This window comes from Panicum virgatum, chromosome 4K (genome assembly GCF_016808335.1).
Source record: "Panicum virgatum strain AP13 chromosome 4K, P.virgatum_v5, whole genome shotgun sequence".
NCBI lineage: Eukaryota > Viridiplantae > Streptophyta > Magnoliopsida > Poales > Poaceae > Panicum > Panicum virgatum.
Window position 1 is genome coordinate 18,113,703 of NC_053139.1, and position 20,666 is coordinate 18,134,368.

General features: G+C 41.9%; 1 protein-coding gene across 2 annotated transcripts; it reads left to right on the forward strand.

Moving 5' to 3' along the window:
• Positions 1-5,000: 5,000 nt before the first annotated feature.
• Positions 5,001-20,548, forward strand: LOC120703368 (sister chromatid cohesion protein PDS5 homolog A-like). 2 transcript variants are annotated; one of them, XM_039987411.1, is made up of 33 exons: positions 5,001-5,296; positions 7,169-7,372; positions 7,474-7,655; positions 9,106-9,232; positions 9,372-9,590; positions 9,784-10,000; positions 10,086-10,231; positions 10,332-10,471; positions 11,277-11,426; positions 11,520-11,568; positions 11,648-11,836; positions 12,084-12,266; positions 13,060-13,211; positions 13,312-13,438; positions 13,543-13,695; positions 13,770-13,838; positions 13,934-14,070; positions 14,153-14,270; positions 14,371-14,505; positions 14,611-14,810; positions 15,319-15,469; positions 15,625-15,768; positions 15,851-15,931; positions 16,024-16,575; positions 16,668-16,766; positions 17,296-17,369; positions 17,469-17,520; positions 18,274-18,360; positions 18,442-18,479; positions 18,941-19,000; positions 19,083-19,240; positions 19,344-19,924; positions 20,036-20,548. In XM_039987411.1, the coding sequence occupies exons 1-33, from the start codon at positions 5,207-5,209 to the stop codon at positions 20,069-20,071; spliced, it is 5,100 nt and encodes a 1,699-aa protein (XP_039843345.1). In that variant the 5' UTR covers positions 5,001-5,206; the 3' UTR covers positions 20,072-20,548. The 2 variants fall into 2 exon arrangements, with proteins under 2 accessions (XP_039843345.1, XP_039843346.1); XM_039987412.1 differs by having other exon boundaries at positions 13,773-13,838.
• Positions 20,549-20,666: the final 118 nt, after the last annotated feature.

Below are 20,666 nucleotides of genomic sequence, written 5' to 3' on the forward strand. Positions count from 1 at the left end.
CTCCTTGAGTCTATAAAAGGAGGGACGGGAGCACACTCGGAGGGACGGTCTCACACACACACACAGAGACGCACTCGCACTCACATCACCCCATATTGGTACTTGCCTTAATCAACTCTAGCACATCTAGAGACTTTGGAGCTTCTCTCCCTCTCTCGCTCAAGCTTGTATCCCCTACTATAAGCACCCCCGGTGTAAGATAATACAGTGTTCCCCTCTCTGCTGGACGTACGGCCTCATCGGCCGGAACCAGGATAATCTGGTGTCATTGTGTTTTCTCTTGCATCAACCATATAGGGACTGGGACACGCAGCATCATGCTAGTTGGTGTTAGACCGCGAGGTCCGAACACCGACACCGACGATACAGGAGAGAGAAAACTCACCAATGACCTCGCCGAACATGGAGCGGGGGAGAAGCACATTCTAGAGTTTTCCTTCCCGGAAGCTCCTCGATGGCCTCCCACCCCTTGGTGTCGTCGGCCCTGCTGATGAACTTGAGCCCTTGAGCGAGTGCGCGGCCGCGGACTTGGAGCGGTCAAAGGCGCGCCCCGGCATGCTGCCGCCACTGCCGCAGCAGTTGGGGAGGCGAGGCGGCGAAGCTCCTACGACACTTGCTTGATCCGTGACGAGGCACTGCGGATGACCGAGTGGCCGTAGGACACAGAGGGTTACGCCCCGCTCCAGGCCTGAGAGAGATGGGAAGAGAGAAGTAGAGGGGAGGGAGGGAGCTTCGGGAGAGAAGAGGAGGCAGGGATGAATAAAATAGATGTGAGACACAGAGTGCGGGTGTTTTGAAATAATTAACCGAGGTGGTCATTAGAACAACCGTCTAAGTTAATAGATTTTGCGAGACAGTTTTCTAGAACCGCCTCGGTTAATGCTGGCTATTAATCGAGATGGTTATTTTTCTTGTCCGCCTCCGAGGGCTTTTTTAAGGTCACGGTCAAATTTTTAGCAGTGTTTTCACTTTGCATCTACTCCATTCGTTTCAGATTATAGGTTGTTTGATTTTTTCGACCCCAAGTTTGATAACTTGCCTTATTAAAAAAATTAATATTTTTCTTGAATAAGATGAGTGGTCAAACTTGGGGTCGAAAAAGTCAAATGACCTACAATTTGGAACGGAGGTAGTAGCACAAGACTTTGTCAAAAATTTTGCAAAATGAAAAAACAAGAAAAAGAGTGAACAACAACAACATATGCAAAACGATCACGCTTACTTGCTCATATTTTTTTTCGCGACCGTGTCTGAGCATATTTTTCATTAAGAAGAAATCAGTTATAGACATAGACTTAATGCGGTCAAACAGAGCTTAACCAACAAAAGACTACAAAGGACTAAAGACAAAGAAACACTAAAGAAAAATACAGACACACACACACACAAAACGGCCAAAGCCACAAAAAAAACAGATGGACAATTGAAGCAGCATGGAAGGGGAGGGCACTCCAAACCTGCCACCCAAACAAAAGCCACCCGAAGAGCTGAACCTGCAAAAAGAGGATATACTGTCGCCAAAGATGCCAAGACAGCAAGAACGAAGCACGGAACGGTGGAGAAGCATCCACTGAAAAGTACGACCGCAGCGACAAAGCATCCGCCAGAGAAGATGAACGGCGGCAAAGCATCCCCCAAGCTCGAAGCAATTACCGGTTGCAAAGCATCCACCCAACAGCACGATGACGGCAGCAAAGCTGCCGCCAGAGATGAAACATGGCGACATGGTAGCAAAGCATCCGCCACGACCAAGGCAATCAAGATGACAATGCGTAAAATGAAGCGAGGCAAGTACAGAGGATGAACCACCAGCCAGGTGACCAGCCATGAGGCGCAAAGGGGGAAGGGGCAAACGAATGATGCTCCAAGGAGAGAAACGGCGCCCGAGGGCATCGCCATCATCAGCCTGCAAGTAGGCAAAGGCTTTTGCCTCAGCCCCACCCCGGAGCCGCACCCCATGTGACAACGACCCTCCATAAGCAGTGACGATGGGATGAAACCACATATGACGACGGCAACCACACCAAAGGCGCGGTGACCAAAGCAGTGAAAGCACAGGTGGAGCACATCAACAGCAATGCGGTGGCGAGGCGGAAGGACGACATCCCCCAAGACAACACAACAACGCCTCCAGCGAGGGAAACGACGCCCGCAAGCGCCGTCGTTGTTGACTCAGCACAACACTGGACAGGGCTTTCGCTTGGAGTACGTGGGTACGAGACGACGGTCGCCCGCCACAAGCGTCAACTGGCGGCAGCAGCCTGGAGCGAGCGGTGCCGGCAGCGCAGCACCATAGCGCGGCGGCACCAGGGCGGCGGCCACACTGGCGAGTAGGAACGCATGGAGGCCAGCCCGCGACCTCATTCGTGGGGCGGCCAACAGAAAGAGGCCGCGCCAAGGCCGAATCGAAGGCAATGCACGCGGCGGAACATGCAAGCCACGGCGATCGTCATCGACGAAGGGCCTCCGCACCGAGGAAGCGTAGATCCGGGCCCTGGACAGGTGGATCTGCCACCGGTGACCGGCGGCGAATCCAGGAGACCGGCGCCGCCAAGGGTTTGCAGGTAAGGAGTGGAGAGGGAGAGAGGAGGAGGAAGGGGATGGAGAGGGCGCGACGCGGAGGCCGGCTTCGACACCGCCGCCAGCGCAGCGGCGGCCTGGGACGGGCGGGGTTGTTGCGGGGGTGCTATGAGCGGGGTCGCGATTCTATTTAATTTGAACCCAGAAAATCTTGCTCGTATCTTTAATGGGTTTTGTTCCGGATATGCAAAGCTCCTCCTGTTCTTATTGTCGGAAGCTTCTGGGATGTGCATTTGTAGTACATGGTGATCCACATGCCATCATGTACATCACTTAAATAAACTAGAAAATCTAGCATTCAGATTCCTTTTTTAGACCATCAAGAAAAGCAACAAAAATGAATTAGGGATAACCATATTGCAGTCATTAAGGATTTTTAGAGTCAGTTCAATTTATCTTGTTTCATAAATTATTAGTTTCTTTGTTATGTAAAAAGAATATCATGGAAGAAAAAAAAGAAAATAACGAATTCACCTCAAATTCGGCAGCGTGAAAAGAGATAGCACAAGACTTTGACAAAAATTTTGCAAAATGAAAAAAACAAGAAAAAGAAGTGAACAACAACAACAACATATATGCCTCAAACTCAATCAAAATGTAAATCAAAACCAAAGATTGGGATAGGCTAACTGCCCCTTGATTTTAGTCCTGACAGCTGACACCTCAATGTCCTCATCGGTTGCCGGTCACCTTGCTCTCTCCCACCACCACGATCATGGCTATAGCTAGTTTCAGTTTCTTGGATCTAGATCGGAGCACAAGAAAGACGAGAGAGATAAGTGGAAATGTTAAATCCTAATCCTACAATGTGTGTGTGAGAGAGTGAGTGATAAAGGGTGCTCGACAGAGTGCGTGAGCAGCGAAATTTTACACAAGCGCTTGGATGAGTAGATACGGACAACTCCATGTGTTGCGACACGTGTTGTATATGTTGCTAGTGATTTTGAGTTGTCATCCACGAGATATATATAGTGATTTTGATTTGCCATTCACAGTATATAGCCGGATAAAATGACTACTTCCCCTATTCTAAATTATCGGTTATTTTTACCTTTTCAGATACGCAGTCTTTTACTGACACATAGCGTATATCTAGGAGCATAACAAATGTTATATATTTAAATAAGTTAAATAGACCTATAACTTAAGAAGAGAGGAGTATTAGGCCTCGTTTAGTTTTGTAAGTAACTGTCACATCAAATGTTTAGATGTCAAACTAATGTTCGGATGCCAGCTTAATATAAAACTAATTACATAAGTTTTAACTAGAGCTCTAGATGAATCTATTAAATATAACTAATGCGCGATTAGTGGATGGTTACTGTAGCAACTAGTGACAAGTTATGAACTAATTAGACTTAATAGATTCGTCTCGTGATTAAGTCACGAGACTTATGAAATTGGTTTTATAATAAGTTTATATCCAGTGCTACTAATTGATGTCTAAACATGTGATGGGACGTGACTTATGACTTAAGCTAAAAAAACCAAACCTGACCTTATTTTTCTTATTTTTAGACCCTATTTGGATGGACTAAAATATAAGAACTAATGTTTAGTCCAATATTTGATTACAAATTAAATATGGACTGATCAAGGTTAACGGATTCTAACTACCAATTATTTAGAATCCATGCAATTAGATTAGAAATTAGCCCATGTTTAATCCTAACTATTTCATGCCAAATTTAAGAACTACTCCCTCCTTCCCCGTTTATAAGGCATGGTAGAACATGACACGGTCTTCTAAACAACACTTTGACCATTTATTTATCATATATTATATCATTTTTGATTATAAACTTATAATCGTTGTAAACTATGTTTGATTATGAATCCAATCATATGAAATTTGCATTATAAAAATAAAAATTTAATAGTCAAATTATTGGTCAAAGATGAGAAGGTTTGAATCTTGATATACGTGTATGCCTTATAAACGGGGAAGGAGGGAGTAAAAATTAGTTCTTGGATCCGAAGGGAACCTTAATTCAACAACATTAGGATACCCCGCAAAAAAAAAAATGAATCAGCCTCCAATGACAATTAGAATCGCAATTTTTTTTGAAGAGTTAGAATCGCAAACTCAACGGTCCCTATCAAGACTACTCCTTCATACAAATGACGTCATCGCAGTTAAAACTGAAAATACCATCGGTGCACGCCTCTTCCGGAATCAGCGAACACTGTCCTAAAACCGCCCCAGGAATCCCCTCCCCACCGTCTCCGCCCCAGCACCACCCACCGACACGTGGGTCCAACGCGGCGCCGGCCCCACACCTCAGCCGCATCCACCGCGTGACAGACGGGCGCCGCGATTAATTTCTACTACCGCCGCAGCAGGCAGCGTACCCGGACAAGCACACTGGCCGCGCGGGCTGGACTCCGAGACCCAAGCCAAAGCCAGAACAACCCGATCCCAACCCAGCAAGCCAGCCAGCCTTGGCATTCCGCTCACGAGCTCTCCGCCTCCCCCCACTCCTCTTCTCTCTCCTCCGCCACCCCAATTTCGAAACAGCGCGAGCGCAGCCAAAAGCCGAGGGAGCCTTCCGGTCTCAGATTAGAACCCAGGGAGGCGGGAGCTTTCGAGCGCGAATTGGGCGTCGATCCGGCGCGGCGGCCGGGGATGGCGGCCGCGGAGCAGCTCAAGGAGCTGGGGGAGAAGCTGCAGGCGGCGGCGCCGGCCCCCGCGGACGAGCTCGCCAAGCTCCTCGAGGTGAGACGGCCGGAACCCCAGCAAACTCTCGTGCCCGGGGGTGGGGGGGGGGGGGGTGACCGCCCGCGCCCCCCAGCCGGGGAGGCGGGTGGCGCTGGGTGGGTTTCGGGTGGATCTGTGCGCGTGGCGCGGGAATTCGGCAGGTTTAGGGTTTACCGCGCTGGAAGGTGCGGTGCTGGCGGTAGGGTTTCCCTTGCGAATTGGGGGGGGGGAGGGGGCTGGGGTGCCTGGTTTGGATGGTTGCGCGTCAATTCAGCGGCAGTGAGGGTTCTGGAGGAGCAAGCTTTCTGCGCGCTGGTCTGGGTAATTAGGAGGCAAGTGGTTAGGTTTCGGCGAGATTGTGCTGTAGATGCTGTCGCGCTTCGTGAATTTGGCGAGATTTCAGGTGGATTTTCGATTTTGCTTGTTCGGGCAGGAAAAGTTGGGCTTTGGTTGGGGGAAGCACTGAGTGCAGCTTGAGTGTTTTGGTGCTGTTGGAATTTGGATGCTCAATTGCTCCGTTGCAGTGCGGCACCTGAAGTTTTATTTTCTGCTTTGTTGAAGAGGGGATTGCTGTTGGTTAGGACTTAGGGTTTATGAGGTTTTAGTGGAACGAGTGGCCTCACATTTCTGGGGGTTGGCGGTTGTTTCAGTTACAGTCTCCATTACGCTAGAGGCGTGAATTGCACCGTTTCCAGGTCGGAACCCAAACTTCTAATTTCTTCTGTGTTGAAAATGGGATTGCTGTTGGTTAGGGTTTAGGGGGCTTTTAGCGGAACGAGAGGCTTGACCTTTCTAGTGGTTGGGGGCCGTTTCATTAGACTAGTTATTTCAGTTACAATAGAGGAGTGACAGTACCTAAGGGAAGTTGAAGATTGGTCTGTGAATTATTTGGTGGGGGTTTATGTCAGTACTTTTAAACCTAGGTCATGTTACATGGAAATGCTGTTATGAGGATACTGTTTTGTCTAGCATCACCATGAATGCTGTGTGTATATGACAGTTTCAGTTTTGGTAATTTCTTCATGCTATTTATCACAGGAGACTATTTTATTCGGTTTGCCCTAGAATTATGCCTTCTAGAACCAAATGGGCAGGACACCTGTGCATGCATTTTTACACATACACACCTATGTTTGTCAGTAAACAGCAAATTCCATCCAACTTGTTAGAAAAGGAAACTGCCCAGTGAATCTTGTACTTGGGTCTCACATTTGGGCCTTGTGCGTTCTGATGTTGACTGTTCTCTGTTAGAATTTAGGATGCGGAGAGGTCCAAACAGCACCCTAGGGAGGACCTTCCCCGAGGTATTGCAGTAAGAAGAAATTATCTCTAGCTGCAGGATTGTGAAAAGGCCCTGAAGCTACCCAGGACGTACCTTCAGCATTTATAGCTCTGAAAATTTCCATGGTTGAGGGGTCTTTTTTTTTTGAGACCCATGATTCGAGCCCTGGTCTGCCAGCTCCACACCTGGGTGACGCACCACCACACCACACGTGTGTTCTCATGCGTAGAGATTCATGGGTTCGATCTTTTGGTGGTAAATAATATAATTTGTAGCTATTGTTATATCTTGTGACTTCCATTGAAAATGTGTGTGTGCGGTCGCACACATACATATAACTATCCTAATTGAAGGCACTATGCCACCAAGATTTAACTCACATCTAACCGTGCCACCAAAGTTTAACTCATATCTAACTGTTATCACTTATCAGAGTTAATATAGCACTATGCCACCAGGAATGAACTGTGTGATGACACAATCTCTCAATGCTGTTTTTTTAGTATTAAATTGGTTGGTCATACATACTGGTTTGATACTTCAACTGAAATCTTTTTCTTCTTGGTAAGTATTCCCTAGATACTCTATTGATGCTATTATTACTGCAGAAAGCTGTGGAATGCTTACATGGAATAGAGCAGTCGCCGGGGTCCTCGGTTATGGAAGCTATTCAACCCAGTTTAAAGGCTTTCACCAGAGAAGAATTTCTGAAGCATGAAGATGAAGATGTCAAAGTTTTATTGGCAACCTGCTTCTGTGAAATTACAAGAATAACTGCACCTGATGCTCCCTATGACGATGATGTTCTAAGGGTAACTATTGTATTCTTTGAGGCACCAAATGACTGGATTAGCTAACTTTCATTGAGTTTACCACCTTTATTTGGTATTTGAGATTTCCCCCCCTTGTGCAGGACATATTCTATCTAATTGTAGGTACATTTCGTGGGCTCAGTGATGTTAATAGTCAAACCTTTGGCAGGAGAGTTGCTATTCTCGAAACAGTTGCTAGATACCGAGCATGTGTTGTGATGTTAGATCTTGAATGCGACAATCTTATAGCAGACATGTTTCGAACGTTCTTAGAAGTTGTCAGGTAATTTTAACAATTCTACTTTGTCGACTAGGTTAGTGCCTTGCGCTAGAGCATGAATGTTCAAATATTGCTTCTTTATTTTCTCACTGTTAGTTGTGCTGTGAAGATATCCCACAAAAGTTATTCCAATAAAATTTACTTGTTCTTCTTTGACCATGATTTCTGTTATTTCACAATGAATGTGATTTCATTTGGATCCTTTGGTCGTGTTTATTTGTAAACTTATAAGTGGAGTATATTTGGTACTATAGAAAATATCTCGGGGAGGCTTCTTGCCCTCCAAGTCTTGTACCACTATATATTCGCCCTCAAGGCTCAATGCAAGACAACACATGATTCATATGCCATCTATCCTTCCTACATGGTATCACAAGTTTAGGTTACTGATCCTAGACCGAAGGCTTCCGCTGCCCTCGCACCGCCCCTGGGGAGATCTCCACCAGAGGCAGCGCCCTCGTAGGATATGCGGCTAATTCCTCCAATCTGCCTTGTTTGTTGTGGTCGAGCAGCAGCAGATGACCTACCTCTCCCGTGGTGGTTCGATCTCGTCAGGCTGCCTGCATCATTGCCCCCGCCCCTTGTCGCACCTTCGACCTTCCTGCGCATTTGGCCCAATGCTGCCCCTATCTCCCCTTGCGCTGCTGCCATGGCTGCCTTGAGCGTGAGCGCATGGCTGCGGAGGTCGTACGAGCGGGCGCCGGGCTGCCGTGCCATTGGCTCAACGCCCTCCAAGTCTTGTACTTCTATATATTCACCCTCGAGGCCTGAAAACAATACAATGGGGCTTGGAGTTATTTCTTCATTGTACCCAGAGGAACGAATTGAGGATGAGAGTGATTTTTGCTCCCCTCGGAGTGTGTGTATACGAGAAAGACCCACTTCAATAGTTTAATATGGCCAAGCCGCCACGCCGAGCAAGAGTTCTAATCTTTATTCTTATTGATGGATTCCTATCTCAGGCTCAATGCAATACAACCCACGAACATACACAATCTGTCCTTCCTTCAATAAGTTTCTATTGAGGCCTTTCAAAATCCTCACTGCTAAATAACCTCAGTAGTCCATACTACTATCAAGCCAGCAGTATAAGTATTTCAGAATCCTCGCAAAAGATATACTGCTTGACAACATAGGTATTAGTATGTAGAACTCTTACTGTCACTTCGAAATGTGAATTGTATGAAGAACTTGATTGCAGTTTGGAGTTTCATACAATTTTAGTCGGATCATACCTTTTTTTTTGTGAAACCTGGTTAACAAATGGTTGGAATATTGTTTTATGCCTAAGCAAAAGCCCGAAGGTTTATCTGCTGCCATATGGCAAACATAATGCCAGATAACTTTCTTCATGCAACATTTCTGGTAGTCCTGTAATTCTTGATAGAACTGTATATATTAGGTTATATTTTATTTTCCATTTTGTTTGACTTCTGTTTCTTGTGTGATGCAGTGACAGTAATGAAGAAAACATTGTAAAGTCACTTCATACAATAATGACCCTTATTGTAGATGAGAGTGAAGATATACAGGAAAGTCTTCTACATGTACTATTGTCAGCATTGGGGCAGAAGAAAACTGTGAGTACCGTTCCTTTTCAGGTGTTTTGGTTATATTTTACAAATTTTCAGATGATCGCTGTCAGCTCCATATACTGTTTCACCTATTCTTATGTTTGCCTTCTCTGAGTTATTTATTTCCGCGACTTCTGATAATTAGGGTGCTGCAATGTCTGGTCGTAAGCTTGCTCGCAATGTCATCAAGCATTCTGCAGGAAAACTTGAACCATACATAAAGAAGTTTCTGACATCTTCATGGGCTGGGGATGGCGGTTCTTCGAATGATCAAATTGACCACCACGGAATCATATTTGATATTTATCAGTGCGCTCCGAAGGTTCTTAAGGTGGTTGTGCCGTATATTACTGGGGAACTGCTGGTACGTTCTTACTCTGGATCAATCACAACGAATGGAAGTTGGGAACAGAAACTCTCTCACATTTTTCTCAAAATCACATTTTCTCAAAATCAATTCAAAATAAGATGCTATCGTTCTGAGTTTAAGCGACTTGTTTCTTTTGGATGGTCATACTTAGTTGATTAAAGTTTACATTTAATTTAATATTTTCTAGGCAGATGAAGTAGATATTCGGTCTAAGTCAGTTGAATTACTTGGGGAAATTTTTTCATTACCTGGAGCCCCTATTGTGGAATATTTCAAAACTCTCTTCTCTGAGTTTCTGAAGAGACTGACTGATAGAGTAGTTGAAATCCGTATTTCTATGGTTGAGCATTTGAAGAGATGTCTAATATCAAATCCTTCCCGTCCTGAAGCTCCTGAAATTATCAGTAAGGATCATTTTCTCCCGTAGTTGCTCATTAAATTTGACTGCTCAATAAATTGTGCTTGCCTTGATGGTTGTCTGCCTGGCAGATGCACTTTGTGACAGATTGCTTGATTATGAAGAAAATGTGCGGAAGGGAGTGGTGGCTGCACTTTGTGATGTAGCTTGCCATTCACCTGATGCAATTCCAATTGACACAATTAAAGTAGTAGCGGAGCGTGTCCGCGATAAATCGGTTAGTTTTTCTTTGCCCTTCTCCACAAACAATTTTTTTTTTCATTTTTTTCCATCTGTATGATTTACTCTAAAGTATGTGATTCTTGAAAAATTTGCAGGTGGCTGTGAAGTGCTATGCCATGGAGAGGTTGGCAGATATTTATAAGCTATATTGCCAGAGGGGTTCTGATAGCTATTCTGATGATTTTGAGTGGATACCTGGAAAAATATTAAGATGTATTTATGACAAAGATTTTAGGTAAGAACAGGACTATTCTTGGGCCATATGTTTTCTTGTCATATCATTTGGCACCATTGAGTTGTGGCATGACACAGTTTCTGAGCACCCAGTCAATCTGCGATATACACGTTTTCTTGCTCAACTCTGCCTAACTGGTGGTGCCTGATTTGGTCATCTCAAAAGTTGTCTGCAGCATTTGCTGCAACTTAGTGCAGCAAATTATGATAGGCATTAAAAAATGCCAATGTATTCAATTTGTATGCCTAGCTGCACTTGTTCAATAAATCTTTCAAAAATATCCAATTATGTGCACATGTGGCTTCCATGATTGCTATGCCTAGTGCGGAGAAGTGCAATAGTCATTCAAAGTGTGGTAAAGTGCAGTTATACACTACACTACTACATCAGTATATATGCTTACATATGTCAAAAGTCCTGGTTGTCCTTTCTTACCAGTAAGACATGCTCTTTCTGTAATTTCTTTTCAAGTTCATTGTTGGTTTTGGTTTCTTACACGTCTCTTTAGTGTCTGCCTTACAGGAGTGAGTACTTTGTTCTTGCATAGTTGTGTAGTGTACTGAAAATTTAGGAGATTATGTCCAAATTCTGTTGTGCGTATATTCATTTTTAGCCCAGTGTGGACATCAGATGTGTGCATATTCTTAGTTTCTTATGTGTAAGTTTGTACAATGGTATAGCTTTTTCCTTGAGGCGAAGTATTTTTAATGAAGTAGGGGAAGGCCTTAGTGTTTATCCAGTTATTTGTATCATGTAGTGTGAGCCTATTTGGTCACCCATATGATAGCTTTATTATTTGGTGCAGGTCAGAGTCAATCGAATCCATTTTGTGTGCTTCCTTGTTCCCACCGGAGTTTCCAACGAAAGGAAGAGTGAAACATTGGGTTACAGCTGTGACGCACTTTGATAAAGTTGAGATGAAAGCTCTTGAATCGATTCTTCTGCAAAAGCAAAGGTCTTATTTTCTGTCTGTAGATTGTTCAAATTGATGCTGAGCTCTTTCTGAATATGGTTCTGATACGTATTTGCTCCTCTCTCTAATTATCAGACTGCAACAAGAAATGCTGAAATACATGTCACTTCGGCAACTAAGCCAGGTTAGTGTGAATCTTGAATGTATTGCGACATCACTGTGTGATCGATTAGGTTACCTTGTTAATTCCATTTGTAATGCAGGAAGATGCCCCTGATCTGCAAAAAAGAATCGTTGGATGTTTCCGGAGCATGTCTCGCTCATTCAGTGACCCTGCAAAGTGTGAGGAGAACTTGAACATGCTTCATCAGCTGAAAGATGACAATATCTGGAAATTATTCACTAGCCTGCTTGATTGCTCAACTTCGTTCGAGAAAGCTTGGTCTCTTCGGGTACCTTCTATTTCATTTTTTTGCAAGTTAGATGCAAAATAGAAAGGGAAAGTGAGAAAAAAAATGCCTCTGTCCTGTTCCTGATTCGAGCTTTTGCCGTTTTTATCCCATTTATTTCATCAATTGCTACATGCAGATGAGATGTTTGCCTGCCAGTGGTTGACAATATTTGCAATAATTAAACCTGTTTGACTTGTTTTCTGAATATGCCATAGTTAAACAATTTGAATTTATGTGTAATCTGCAGGCAGACTTGCTTAAGATACTTGGTGAAAAACATGCGCTTTATGATTTTGTGGGTGCATTAGCAATGAGATGTTCATATTTACTTGTAAACAAGGAGTATGCCAAAGAGATCCTGTCAGAAACTTATGAACAGAAGACTTCTGGGAATACAAAGCTCATCTCAGCATGCATGAATCTTCTAACGGTAACACAATTTTCTGAATCACTGTTTTTTTAATGGAACATATTGGCCATGCTGTATTCTAGATGAATTATTATTTTGTTTGTATTATTGGCATAAGAGTACAGAACAATTTCAGGAGTTGCTTGTATGTATGTCAAAACGAACAATCTCTTTCAGAGGATATCTTTTGAATGTTTGAAAACTCTTAGGTCTATTCATTTGTTGTAATTGACGCTTTAGATATAATGTAGCAAAAAAGCAGCCATCTGAAATTTAAGGTCGGGTACTCAGGTTATATTAGATCCAATTTATGAATTTCTTAGAGCTAGATTAGATTAGATCCAATGCTGAGTTGCTTTGATTTCAAGTAATATCTATATATATTGATAGGACCTTCAATAAAAGTAAAAGAATGGTTAGAACGAGTAGTCGTTGCTTCCCGTGGAGTCTTGCACCCAGCGGCCAGCATCGGCGGTTATCTCGCTCACTCAGTAACTGAATTTCAAGAACATAACACAATGCTCATGGCATCCCCTTACATCAATGACTATTGAAAGCAATATAACTCGGGAATTGGTGTATTGATTAATGGAGAGGCAAAGCTCATGTATATATAGCCAAGGATGTCATAGTGTTTGGTTTATAGAAATAGAACCAATTAGAGGAGGTCCTTACCTAATACCGCACGTGGTGGTGGTGGTGGTGGTGGGCAGCCCAGGGATGCGGGCACAGCTAATATCCCTGGGCCCAAAGGGCCAGCCGAACCAGTTCTGCTGACAACTATATCCCTTTGCTCAATCCTTTCTTTGTGCAGGCAATTTCTAGTTTCTTTCCATCACTTTTGTCTGGACTTGAAGAAGACATTGTTGAACTCCTGAAGGAGGATAATGAAGTGCTTAAAGAGGGTATTGCTCACATCTTATCAAAGGCTGGTGGCAATATTCGGGAACAGCTAGCCTCATCAAGGTTCAGCTTGTTGAGAGCCTCTTGATTTTGTGATTATAGGATTTGTCTTAATACTAACTACTAAGGTTATGGAACTAAATTGATATGGCTTCTATTTCAGTACCCTTGATCTTCTATTAGAGCGTTTATGCTTAGAGGGTACACGGAGACAAGCTAAATACTCTGTTCATGCACTTGCTGCAATTACAAAAGATGATGGTCTTATGTCCCTATCCGTTCTTTACAAGGTATCAGTTACAAACTTAATTCTCTTCTGTTATTTATTTCTTGTGCTATGGTGTATATTATTGACATTTTGGGGAAATTATCTGGTGCATTTGCAACCTCTTAGAGGCTTGTGGATTTGTTGGAAGAGAAGAAAGTGCATTTACCATCTATATTGCAATCTTTGGGGTGTATAGCTCAGATATCCATGCCAATTTTTGAAACGCGGGAAGAAGAGATAATAAGTTTCATAATTACAAAAATTCTTGAGTGCAATGATGTAAGACCTTTTCTTTTTGAATCTCAGTTCTATTCTATCTTTTGTACCATTGTCATCACAATTCCAAGTGTCAGCAGGATATGGTTGAAAATTCTTCTCATAAATCTGAATGGGGTGATAGTACACAGAATTGCTTGCTGAAGGTTAGTGAAATTATGCTATTCAAGGTCTGACTAACAATCCAATCTCAATGCTCCTTGACTGTCAGTTCTTTCTGTTGTGGTATTTTCTTTTGCAGATTTATGGCATCAAAATTTTGGTGAAGAGCTATCTACCTTGCAAAGATGCTCATGCACACCCAGGAATAGAAAAGTTATTTGATATTCTGAAGAATATTCTTACCTATGGTGATATTTCTCCAAATATGGTCTCAAGGTACCAGTAAATACATGCCCTTCAATTGCAATGTAGACGTTCTGCACCGTATAATGTTTTTATCTTGCTGCTCTACATGCAGTGCTGCTGATAAGGCCCATTTGAGGCTTGCCGCAGCGAAAGCTGTTCTCCGCTTATCCAGACAATGGGACCACAAAGTACCTGTTGATGTATTTTATTTGACTCTGAGGATTTCACAGGTATTTCGTTGGGGACAATGCTGCTTGGCAGGCCTTTGTTATTGTTCTGTTTTGTATTAGGTCATCATCTTTGGAGATTCATATTTCTATTCATTTTCAGGATGATTTTCCTCAGGTGAGGAAATTATTTCTTTGTAAAGTACACCAATATATCAAGGAGAGGGCATTGGATGCTAAATATGCTTGTGCTTTATTGTTTGGTGTTAATGATTATCATGCCCCTCAGTACGAAGAGGTTCATATTCTAAACACGATGATGAATTGATTTTTTCTTATTCTTTTGGCAAGATAATCTATATCAAGTCTCACTGAGTGTCTCTTGTTTTCGTGCATTTCTCAGTTCAAGCACAATCTGATTGAAGTGGTTCAGATATGCCAACAAGTTAAGATGCGCCAACTTTCAGTTCAAGCAGATATGAATTTGCTGACGGCTTACCCAGAATATATAATTTCCTTTTTGGTTCATGGCCTTGCTCATGATCCTTCATCCCCAGACATTGAGGAACATGAGAATGTCAAAGCATTTGGTCCAATCTACTGGTATCTAATATAGCTCTTTATATGCTGCTCTCTTGTTATCAAGAATTTACTTGTCTTGTGTACAAAATATTATTTCATAATCTGCACCATTGCCCTGAAATATATTATGTTATGATATCATACATTGGATGCAATTACTAGCACGGCTTGAACATTGCATGCCTTTGTAATGTTCATGGCATTGCTTGTACATGAGACATTATTTTGATGCCAACAAATTTTGCATTCTGCTATATGTTTGAAATGCTAGATTATTGGCTTCAAGGTTGTGAATGATTTGCTTGGCATAGGCCAAGCAGACCCCACATATTTGCTAAATGGTTAGGTTTTAAGTGGTTTATTCCCAATGATGCGCCTTTAGCTGTTAATGTAAGGTCCAGTCTAGTTTATTTTGTAAAACTTGGAGTTATTGGGCTATAGGAATCAAAAGAAAATGTTCTTACCTTGACCCTTCTAGCTGAAATAGTTGTGTGCTTGTATATATATTTATCAAGAAGCTTTTCGCCAGGCGGTTGCATCTGATTCTTTCAATTCTTCTGGGAGAAGAGGGTTTGCGACACAGCGTTCCAAGCATGAAAAAGGAGAGCTTCACCACAATAATATCTATATTCAAAAGCATCAAATGTTCACAAGATGTGGTTGATGGAAATAAGACGAAGGTAACAATGTGTTTGATTGTGTTTTGCTTCATTTGGGTTACTGTACATTTCTGTTGCTACTCAGTACAAGTAACAATGTGTTTGTATTTTTCTTCATTTGGGTTGCTGTACATTTCTTTTGCTACTCATACAACTTAGTGTTCTTATATTGACAGATTCTGCATGCTATATGTGATCTTGGTTTCCTTATTGCAAAGAGGTTATGCAATGATCAAATAAATTTATCAGAAGCTCAAACGGTCCCATTGCCTGCTCAGCTTTACACGCCGCTTCAGGATAACCAAAATGAAAGTTCTGTGGTATGCACTCCAATAAAGAATGAAATAATTTCTTGATAGTTAATAAGGTTTCCGCCATTGATAGTTATCTAATAATGTGCAGGAGAGTGACGAGAAGATGTGGTTGGGATGTGAGAAAGTACTGGCGCATTTCGAGGTTGTAATGACAGCAAACATTGATAAGGTATGTAATGAATAATTAACTGCTGATATATAGCTCGCCTTTGCCTGCTTTGTCTCAACTGCACTAATTTCCTTTTTTTTATGTGTTTCCAGGTCAAATCTCCCAAACATAAGATGCTTATTGACGAGACTGATGAATTTGGAAATGAAGTACCACTTGGGAAAATTGTTAAACTTCTTAAATCGCAAGGAGAAAAGAAGACGGTGAGAAAGCAGAAGACGCCATCTAGTTCAGTAAATGCTGGTAATGTTGATGATGTCCTGGGTTTAGTAAGAGAAATTAACTTGGACAACCAAGGAGATTTGGGGGAATCACAAAAGAGTAAGCCTAAGAAGCCTCAGACTGAGACAAAAGAGAGTAACAAGAAGCCACTTGATTTTTCTTCACCTAAACGCAAGAGATCGATTTCTAACAATAGACCACATTCAGCAAAAGGTCGTAAAAATACTGATGAACATCTACTGCATACTCCAAGCAAAGATAAGACTTATAACTCGTTGGAAACTAAGTTGAAGGAGAAGAAAGGCAGGCATGATTCAACTGATACAGGGCTGCTAGTATCTCCTACTAGTAAAACCCCTGTATCTAAAGGAAATAAGGGTGCTAAGAGATCGCATACTGACATTTTAAATAGTGGTCCAAAGGTAATTTCTTCCATCCCTATGTTATTTATATGTCTATACAAAACTTACGAATTTCAGTTTTTGATTTGTCCATTCTTTTTCATATTTTTCAGAACTCTGCTGCAGACAGTACTAAGAGAACTATTGAACCGAGAAGTCTAAATGGTTCACTTAAAAGTCAGAAACCAAAACCGATTTCTGGTTTAGTAAAGGTAATACTTAATAGTCTACTCTTTATTTTCTCGGACATGATGTAGATTTGTGTACCTTTGTATTTAAGCAGTATTCTATTCTGTTCTGTAAGCCACATTGTTATGGGCTTAGATTTGTTGGAGAAAAGGGTGGGAAGGCAGTGGTGGTACTCTTTATGTGAAAAGTACTGCATGGACTGTTCGGAGAGAGAGATGGAGAGAGGAGATTCCTTCTATCTGCTTAACCTTTACCCGTAGACTATTGATAGAGGAAGTTACTTGTCCCCTAAATCAACTACCTAGATTGGATCTTGTATACAATCAAACCTACTTACAATCATATCTGAAATACCCCCAACCTAGCCAACCTACTAAGGCTGGTGCTTGTAGTGCTGTCGAACTATGACATGCATTGAATTAGCCACAGCTTTTGTACAAATCATACCAATCACTGGAAGGAAGCATATATGTTCTTGGTCATATTCAAATTTGTGCAAACAAGTTTCCTTCTAGTGTCTTATGTCTGCTAAGAGTTTGTTTATGCCTGCAGTGCTCAACACATGACACAAGCAGCACAGACTTGGTAGGACACCGAATAAAAGTTTGGTGGCCATTGGATAAGAGGTATACTATCTAGTTAATGTTATCTGAACATATGTTATTTGCAGTTAGTTGATTCCTGAAGGTGGGGTTGGTTTTAAGATTTCGTTTTTTTGTTATTAGATTTTATGGAGGTGTTGTGCAATCATACGATTCATCCAAGAAAAAACATACGGTAAGCTCCCCCAAACAATGCATTAACAATTCATTTTCTGTAATGATCAATTCATCTTTATTGCTTGAAGTACAACCATGGAAAGCAGCAGTTTGCTTTGTGTTTGCACACTATCTATTTCTATGGATGGAAGGTTTTTATGATGTATAAGACATTTTCCAGTCTGCCTTGGATTGAATAATTAAGGGATGGACTGCTTTTGTTGCTTAAAAACTTCAGTGCCTTAGAGAAAAAAAGATTTGTTTATACGAATGTTTAAAAGTCTCAGTTATTGTAATGACATGGACATGGCATCTAAAGCTGTAGTGAATATCTGGTTCCTTTTTTGTGTTTGATATGCAGTGTCTTTGTACTTTGTTGTATATGCAACATGTAAGTAGGCATTCAGTCACCATTGTACTTTGTTGTATATGCAACACGGAAGTAGCTAATCACTCACCATTACCTGCTTCTATTTATGCCATTGAGCAAGTACAAATGACAATTAACTGCTTCTATTTATGCTATATGTAAATTGCTATGCCACGGTAGCAGCTGTACTTTAACAGCGTGTAGGTTTCCTTTCTAGATGAGCAGTGCTGTAACACTAGTATAACTGCAGTAATAGCAACTTCCAATCATGCCTAGTATCAACTAGTTGCCATTTCAGCATGCTGAAGTTGTAGAAATGATAATTTAAGTCCAGTCTAGTAGAAATTTTGTTGATGTATCAGATCTACTAATATGATTCTACTTCCATAAATACTTAAATAGGTGCTATACGATGACGGAGATGTTGAAGTGCTTAACTTGGCTAAAGAGAAATGGATGCCGATTGAACGTAATGATTCATCAGTGAAGGTAGAATCTTTCTAGTTCTTTTGCTGTATTTTCAATGTAGAAGAAACTGTTTGGTTCACTTTAGTTTGCTCAATATTGCAGAAGCAAAAGAAAGATCATCTTTTGACAAACCAAGGAAGGTAAGCTGATATTTTGCGTGCCCTATAATCTTTTTTTTCTTCTTGAATATGCAGGGGAGCTGCCTATCATTGCATTAAGATAAGGAGAGTAAGGACAAAATAGCCATACAACACAAACACATGCTACCTGCCCCCATTCACTGGGAATTTATAGGACTACAATTGCGCCGAATGGCAGCTAACACCGTGACCAACTGGGCTGTCACTCCAACTCCTAATCAGGGGGGCGCAACAGCGACCAATGCACTCAGCCCTTTAGCACCTGCCTTGCCCTAGAATCTACTCTATAGTAAACTGTTGAGATCTAAGGAAACAGGATCAAACATTGGATCAACATAAATAATTAAAGATAAATTGTTCTTTTATGCCTATATCTTGGAGTTAGCAGAAGTATTAAAGTCCTTCGTAATTATAGTTATCTGTGGTGTCATTTATAACCATTGACCCTAATCACCTTGCAGAGCACAGGAGAGAACTAGCAGCAGCAAGTCTTCGCCTAGCCAACAGAAGTCAAAAAAGAGGTAAGCCCATATAGAATGAAATACTGTAATGATTCAGCCTCGAAACCATGATGTAATTCATCTGTTCAATCCATCTTTCTAGGTCCTTACCTCCAAAGAGAAAAGGGCAGACAAATAACAAACGTAGCAAGACTGCAGGAGGAAACAAGTCTGTTGAAGCAAGCAGTGGAGCTGGTGGTAACGATTCAGACTCATCCAGTTCCCTTGCTCGCTCAGATGTTGATAAAGATGTAAACTCTGGTACGATTGCTTAACGAGTTAGCATTGACTACATGGGCCTGTTGTTTTCATGTATGCATATGGCTTTTTCATAGATGATCCTAACATGTACTTTATACAACAGATGCCCAAATGGAGGAAGTAGTAATTAGCTCAGCTGAGAAAGAGAAGGCCAGGAAAGACTCCAAAGACTTGGAAATAAAAGAGAAGGTACAAAAGGGGTCCAAAGATGTGGAAATGAAAGAGAGGACGGGAAAAGATACCAAAGATGTGGAAACGGAAGTGAAGGCGGGAAAGGAGTCCAAAGATGTGGGAATGAAAGAGAAGGCAGGGAAGGACTCCAAAAATGTAAAAACAAAAGATTCCAAAGATGTGGAAGGGAAAGAGAAGGCAGGGAAGGACTCAAAAGATGTAAAAATGAAAGAGAAGGCAGCGAAAGAGCTGAAAGATGTGGAAGCGAAAGAGGAGGCAGGAAAGGACCCAAAAGATGTAAAAATGAAAGAGAAGGCAGCGAAAGAGCCGGAAGATGTGGAAGTGAATGAGAAGGCAGGGAAGGACTTGAATGATGTGGAAATGAAAGAGAAGGCTGGAGAGGAGTCCAAAGATGTAAAAATGAAGCAAAAGGCAGGGAAAGAGTCTAAAGAGGCGGAAAAGCAGGATGACCATAGTTTGAGCAGCAAGGAGGAATCGGACAATGAAACCCTCGTGAGTGCACTCTTGTGTCCTGACTCCTGAGCATATGTTTCCATACTGGACATAAACTTCTCATCTTGTAATTTATGATTCTTACCAATTTGCTTTGTTTTGAATGCGCAGAGTGTGTGGAAAAAACGCACAGCAAAAGCAACATAGTCTTGCTTTCTCAGCTGACCATTCATAGTAGGACGCAGATATCACAGGCAGCAGTTCGTGAATGTGGATATCTCATTGATTGACCCTTTGCAATTGACAGTTGTAATGTAGAAAATGTTCGTTTCCATAGCAACACGTTAGTATAGAAGAACAGTGGAATAGAATTTGCTTGTAATGTTATTAGATGCGGGCACTTGTTTGCCCATTAAGCTGTGGCATGGCATCCTTGGGTTCTGTCTTATAAAACCTTGAGAGGAGAGGGTAAGAGGCTCTGTAACATATCTGTTAGTTCTTTTGCAGGAGATAGTGCTTTGTTGTCGAACTCGTGTAGAAATGTTGTAGGATAAACTAGTGGCTCGTGTTGTATAAACTAGCTGTGGGCATCCAATTTTTGGCCCCCTTTCTAAAGAATCGAACTTTGGATGTAGAATCTGGTAGTATTTATAAGGTGTGTGCTATTACAGTTTTGTTTTGTAATGTTAGCGTATAATTCTGGATCGATAGTTTTGTTTACCCTTGTGTATTTTTAAAGTTGCCCAACAGTTGACGAGGCATCGATAGTAAAGCTATGGCTTGATTTAAGAGGTTGAGATTG